This window comes from Hordeum vulgare, chromosome 3H, assembly GCF_904849725.1.
Source record: "Hordeum vulgare subsp. vulgare chromosome 3H, MorexV3_pseudomolecules_assembly, whole genome shotgun sequence".
In the NCBI taxonomy this organism is placed as follows: domain Eukaryota; kingdom Viridiplantae; phylum Streptophyta; class Magnoliopsida; order Poales; family Poaceae; genus Hordeum; species Hordeum vulgare.
Genome location: NC_058520.1, coordinates 3,877,219 through 3,884,153, shown reverse-complemented (window position 1 = coordinate 3,884,153; position 6,935 = coordinate 3,877,219). Strand labels below are relative to the sequence as shown.

The 6,935-nt window shown below is 41.2% G+C and overlaps 1 protein-coding gene across 1 annotated transcript; it reads right to left on the bottom strand.

The window, feature by feature from the left end:
• Window positions 1–3,771: 3,771 nt before the first annotated feature.
• LOC123439142 (protein FLOWERING LOCUS T-like) lies at window positions 3,772–4,766 on the bottom strand. The gene is made up of 4 exons (XM_045115889.1): window positions 4,572–4,766; window positions 4,382–4,443; window positions 4,161–4,201; window positions 3,772–4,001 (listed from the first exon to the last, which is right to left on the bottom strand). The coding sequence occupies exons 1-4, from the start codon at window positions 4,764–4,766 to the stop codon at window positions 3,772–3,774; spliced, it is 528 nt and encodes a 175-aa protein (XP_044971824.1).
• Window positions 4,767–6,935: the final 2,169 nt, after the last annotated feature.

The following is a 6,935-nucleotide window of genomic DNA, read 5'->3' as shown; positions in this document are numbered from 1 at the left end:
TATGATAGGTAGCTAAGATCAACTACTATCATGTAGGAGCGAGTTTCCTCCATGGCACATGTTCCTTCTGTCAACTTTCAGTCCTCATGATTAGCTTTATAGGATCTTTAGGCTTAGAGATTAGAACACAAAATGCGAACACGTAAATATATATACTAATCAGAATAGGTTGAGGCGATTGGAGGTAGCCCATGGTTGAACCTTGGGATCTCCTACAATGAAGAGATGCGGGGTAGAAGGAGCATCACGAAGATGTACATGCATGGTGTTGGACACCGCTCGCACTACCCTGTCAAGATTTGGGTCATGATGATTCGTCTCTTCGAGATTTCTTGATTATTTATCCACACCCAAGACAAGGGGTGAATTTGGTATCCTCTGTTGCATGGGAAGAATCTTTTAAAAAGAATCCGATATTATAATTTGTAGGTTTGTATCCAATTATGATGAGTGAATGACATTCTTGTGGGATATCGACTGACATCTCTATGAGAGAATCACACCAGACGTCGTCATTATCAATCAGATTATATGATATGCCCTCGGTTTGGCCGCAAGTCAACCTCTTCCTTGACATGACCAGGTATCACAAAACTTCTTCCATGACTTATCTATGTTAAACATTTTAGCACGTCTTATGCTCTTTAGATTCCGCAAGGATCTCCCCACAAGCAGGTTGCATATGCCTTGAGTTTGAAGACATGTTGAAATTTATATTCTAGTGAGGGTTTAGTTGTAATTTATTCCTACTAAAGGTTCACTCGATTTTTCGTGTTGGTTTCCTAACGGACTCGAGGGCTAATGATGGGGTAATTCCCCAGCATGTATATCCATGAAAACATTTGGCCCAGATAGAGGCCCATGCAAGCCGAGACCCATGCACGCTAAGAGCACAGTCAAAATTAGCAACAGGGGCAAGCCATTAGTCTAAGTGGTTCTAGTCGGGGAAGAATGTCCACTGTAGGGATTCGCATCTTGTCTCTCGGCTATGCCGTCAGTCAAATTCTACAACATCTTAACGATCATGGAAGTTTAGGAGGTGTTACGAGGGAAGGTCCACCACGTAATAAAGCTTATAATTCAATGCTACAATTACCATTGTAATAGACTAAAAGTTGTCGATAATAAACACGTGTTGTTATACACAACACTTATGTCCAGCTTTAGGGACCCTTGGACATGATACACTCTATATAAGCCAATCCTAGATGTTGGGATGAGGGTTCGTAACTTTTTATAACACAATATACGCAAGAGAACACTCATACGGGAATAGGGTTGTTACCTCTAGCGCCAAGGGATCTGGACCTATATAACCCCTTTTATTACCCATATATCCGTTGATAGATCCACACTCCATTCATACCCCTATACTATTGTCAGGTTTATCAGCATGACAACTAATTTTTATGTAAATGTCATGATGATTTTTGTACCGCTCGCCTGGTAACTTAGGTATCCAAGACATGATAATATTTGACCAAAACTATCGAAACATAGCAACATGTGATCTTGCTTGGAAGGTCTCATCGCGACAAATCCGTCGGTGAAAACGGATTTTGAATTGGACAGGCGGTTTGAGCTATAAAATAATTGGATTTTTCTTTAATTGGAAAAATATAAGATGACATCATCTTTTGTCTTCTAGTGCATGCGAGGAGAAGGTTGTGGGCCATTTTTATGCCAGGTAACTTCTACTTAAACAATATGCTAGCTTATGTACCACAAGGCTGGTAACTTCATACCACTGGCCTAATAACTTTTGACACAAAAAGTCATAACATATCATGGTTCTAGTTTCGATGGATCTCCCCACAAGCAGGTTGCATATGCCTTGAGTTTGAAGACCTATGGAAATTTATATTCTAATGAGGGTTTAGTTGTAATTTATTCCTACTGAAGGTTCACTCGATTTTTCGTATTGGTTTCCTAACGGACTCGAGGGCTAATGATGGGGTAATTCCCCAGCATGTATATCCATGACAACATTTGGCCCAGATAGAGGCCCACGCAAGCCGAGACCCATGCACGCTAAGAGCACAGTCAAAATTAGCAACAGGGGCAAGCCATTAGTCTAAGTGGTTCTAGTCGGGGAAGAATGTCCACTGTAGGGATTCGCATCTTGTCTCTCGGCTATGCCATCAGTCAAATTCTACAACATCTTAACGATCATGGAAGTTTAGGAGGTGTTACGAGGGAAGGTCCACCACGTAATAAAGCTTATAATTCAATGCTACAATTACCATTGTAATAGACTAAAAGTTGTCGATAATAAACACGTGTCGCTATACACAACACTTATGTCCAGCTTTAGGGACCCTTGGACATGATACACTCTATATAAGCCAATCCTAGATGTTGGGATGAGGTTTCGTAACTTTTTATAACACAATATACGCAAGAGAACACTCATACGGGAATAGGGTTGTTACCTCTAGCGCCGAGGGATCTGGACTATATAACCCCTTTTATTACCCATCTATCCGTTGATAGATCCACACTCCATTCATACCCCTATACTATTATCAGGTTTATCAGCATGACAACTAATTTTTATGTAAATGTCATGATGATTTTTGTACCGCTCGCCTGGTAACTTATGTACCCAAGACATGATAATATTTGACCAAAACTATCGAAACATAGCAACATGTGATCTTGCTTGGAAGGTCTCATCGCGACAAATCCGTTGGTGAAAACGGATTTTGAATTGGACCGGCGGTTTGAACTATAAAATAATTGGATTTTTCTTGAATTGGAAAAATATAAGATGACATCATCTTTTGTCTTCTAGTGCATGCGAGGAGAAGGTTGTGGGCCATTTTTATGCCAGGTAACTTCTACTTAAACAATATGCTAGCTTATGTACCACAAGGCTGGTAACTTCATACCACTGGCCTAATAACTTTTGACACAAAAAGTCATAACATATCATGGTTCTAGTTTCGATGGCCTCATTGCAATAGATAATGGTGAAAACAGATTTTGAATCGGACTGACCGCTTGAGTTACAAAAAGAATTAAATTTTGAAACAGGGTGGAATCTAAAAAACATCAACAATTTGTCTCATTTGCATGTATGCGTGTTTTTTTTAATACAGATTGCATGCATGCATGTGTGAGGGAGAAAATCTTTCTGCACTATCCGAGTTAGTTGTCACCCAAAAATTTAGAAGGTAGCGCAAGCATGGTAACTTAACACCGCAGGTTAGGTAACTTTCAAACTAAAAATATATTCATCAAAAGATTCCAACATGAGATGTAATTTTGGAAGTTTCATCGTGGCAATTATAATGGTGAAAACAGATTTTGAATCGGGCCAACGTATGAGCTACAAAATATTTCGGATTTCAAAATAGGATGGAATGTAAATAACATCAACAGTTGTGTCTCATTTCCATGCATGCATGTGTGAGGAAGAAAGTCGTTGTTCTCATGAATTATCACCCAATAATCTACTAGAATGTTTGGGTTATGCACAAGTGCATGGTATATTCCGGGACAGGTAGGGCCGATGGAGATAGTCAATTAGCTAGTACACAAGCAGCTAGCTAGCGCATACATTTTCCTTATTCATTTATTTTGCGCGACACCCAATAATCTAGAATGTTTGTGCTATGCACAAGTGCAAAGTATATTCAGGGACAGATAGGGCCGACCGAGATAGCCAATTAGCTAGCTAGCGTATACATATTTTCGTTATACATTTATTTGCGCGACACATCCAAATCGATGGCGCGCGCAAGTTGGCGTAGTTATAGCCAGGTTGCTTCACCTGTACCACCTCCGGCCACCGCAGCTGCCCTCCCTCTGGCTGTTGAAGTAGGCGGCGGCGACCGGAGCGCCGAGGTTGTAGCACTCGGCCATGTCCCTCGTGACGAAGTTGGAGCGCCACCCTGGTGCGTAGATGGCCTCCCGCGCCGTCTGCCGGAACACCACGAATGCCAAACGGTGGATCCCCGCCGTCGGCTGCGGCTGCTCGTACGCCACCACTTCAGTTCCTGCAAAAAATTTCTCTTCAATGTGGAGATCCTTTTATTCCTTTACGAAGGAAGAAGACAGTTTTCTTTTCCTTTTGCGGGGAAAGGAAGAAGACAGTTGGAAAGGGTATATAGTTGACATGACACATGTAGTACTCGATGGGTAAATTAATTTCTTACCACGGCTCACGTCACCTCCTTCTGGTATGTCTGTGACAAACCTATGTACCAAGGAATTAAACCGAATCAATCAATTTATTTGAACTAAAACCACGAGAAGAATTATGAATCGGAGGGAGTATATGTACATGTTGTTTTGAAAAGGTTAATTCGCCCACAAATCATGTGAACGAATAAGGGACGAAGTAGCTAAGGTAGAGCTAGCTTAATTTAGCACGTACCAATGGAGGTACTCCCGTTCGCAAGGGTCGCTTGGTGTAGGCACATCAGGGTCTACCATCACCTAGTAACAGATTAAGAAGCGAGGTCTGTATCAGTAGACCACTCAGGACCACTCACTCCTTGGTGTTAGGAATCACTACAAATGCTGATAGTGATATATGCAATCATACTTAAGAATAGAGCACTCACGAGCGTGTAGAGTGATCCCGCTCTTCCTGTGATGTGCACCGTGGGCTGGTTCACCACCTGCGACGGCCTCAGCTCGGACCCAACCATGATCTCGCGGTTGCCATACAGCACCCTCAGCTGCGCCGACGCGTCGAAGTAGTCAACGATGTCGCCAACGATCCTCCCGATGATTAGCGGATCCCTTGACCCCGGCATGCTCCCGCTACTTATTATTAGGTGGTAGTTTAGGAACAACCGTACCTAGGAACGTTGACAGATTGGTGCTATATATGGTACTATGAGAGCTATATATGTGCACCGTCCCTACTGCTATTTATATGCTTCCCGGGGCTGAAATTCCCACGCAATCATCTTGAGTGTGACTACGGTTTAAAAGATACGATTTACCTGGTGTTCCTTTTCCCCAATATAATTAAGCCCCAATGGATGACACTAACATGAGATGGCATGTGACATCTCATGGAATCTGTTACCCTACGTTCCCTGATTTTTGATCGGATGGCCAATGTGTTGCCGCCCGCCGGAGAGTTTGAACTTAAACAGATGATATCAGAGAATGCTTCTTAGTCCTTTTCTGGAATCAAACTTTCTATAAAGGCCCATCCCAATATGTTCAGCCTAAAGTATACTAGTAGTGGACAGAATCTGAACCCTTCACGTGCTGGAGATTGCAACTTATCTCCTTCTAAAAATTTATACCCCCACGTGATCCTTCCAATCAGGCATTGACAGCACATATGTGGACCATGCAAAAAAATATGAAAGTTTTCTTTGGTTATTCGATCAGTTAACTGGTCTCAAGACTTCCACAAGAGCAAACTCTTCTTCTTCGGAAAGGACAAAGATGAAGACAATCAGTACAAACAAGTGTCTGGTCTTGAGCCTGACTCTTCCCCTCTTAGGCTGGTCACAATGGGGAGGAACTTAGCAGTAACATCACACACTCCAATACAACTTTGCTTATGTGGCACGTATTTAGTGAAGAGAGAGGTGCTTGTGGTAACTAGCTAAGTTACCGGAACATCACACACTCCAAGAAACAATGAGTCTATAGCCTAATAAATGCATTGTTGCATGACACTACATACATGTTACTCCCCATTGTGAAGGTAGGAACATAGTCTAGGAAAGCGTGTAGGTTCCTACCTTATGTTACTCTCCATTGTGACCAGCCTTAGATACCTTGGTATCCCAATGCATTTCCGTAAGCTTCTTAATAAGAAATGGAAAAGTATTGCGAACCCCTTTGAGAAAAAGTTGAATTGTTGGATTGGTAAGCTTATGTCTTATGGGGCAAGCCTCACCCCTAATCAGTGTTCTTCTCACAAGTTTACATTTGTTCATGTTATCTTTTGTTGAAATACCTAAAGGTGTAAGAAAAAGATTCGATCTAATGAGCATACGTCAAAATACCGCCTGACAACCCTAAAGACCAAAGATGTTAAGATGGTGGTTACATGCACCTTCTACAAATTTTCTTATTCTCGTCATTTGTCAGCCATAGCTGTTACCCATCCTACCATGCCTCAGGGCCGGTAATCAAACCAAAGTTTCACGCGGGGACTTAGAACAAACTTTCATGCCCGGCCAATTCATAATTTTAACATCACATACTAAATAATAGTGATGGAAGCCTCTAAATCAATAATAGGGTGTTTGAAGAGAAGACAACAATTTAAAAGGGAATGAGAGTAGTTTCTTTATGGTGACCAAAACAGTTAGAAATGATGACTATTATACAAGAATAAAGAAGCGATAGGGAATGAAAAGGCGTGTGCGGACCTCTGTCCAGCATTGAACCACTCATTCCTCGTAAGGAAAGAGAATCTATTGAAAAACTATCAAACATGGAAAGCCCTTTTGGGAATGGGCTAGATGCACCCCACCCCACAACGCGCTTGATATAAACAAGACACATTCTATCTGGAGCCATTCTTCACAGTCATAATAGCATTGTCACTAGAATATTCATTGGTACACAGTAGGAACTACAGCTCTAACATAATATAAATGAAACAATAAACCAAATATATTTTATACACAATAAAAATATATATCATAGCTGGTGTAGTTTAATGGTAGAGCATCTATCAGGATAAGATAAATGTTAAATTAAAGATGCATATATCTTGTAGTGTAAGTAGATAACACTAATAGTTTATCATACATGGCCTTTATCATAAATCTTTAGGCATGAACTTTCACGACACAACCAATGTGGGAGTATCACATACACTTTCCATCATGAACAAACAAACATGTCACTAAATAACATCACATATGCTTCCCACTGGGAAACCCCTCCATGGTGTGTTTGCACAAAAGCCGGTTACAATATGACTTATCATAGTCGAGATTTCAACT

Bases quoted from the DNA above. Each gene is read 5' to 3' on its own strand.
- LOC123439142 (XM_045115889.1), bottom strand. From the start codon at position 4,766: ATGCCGGGGTCAAGGGATCCGCTAATCATCGGGAGGATCGTTGGCGAC. The intron at 4,202-4,381 runs GTACGTGCTAAA...CTTGGTACATAG, and splicing joins GAACGGGAGTACCTCCATTG to GTTTGTCACAGACATACCAG. The intron at 4,002-4,160 runs GTAAGAAATTAA...AATTTTTTGCAG, and splicing joins AGGAGGTGACGTGAGCCGTG to GAACTGAAGTGGTGGCGTAC.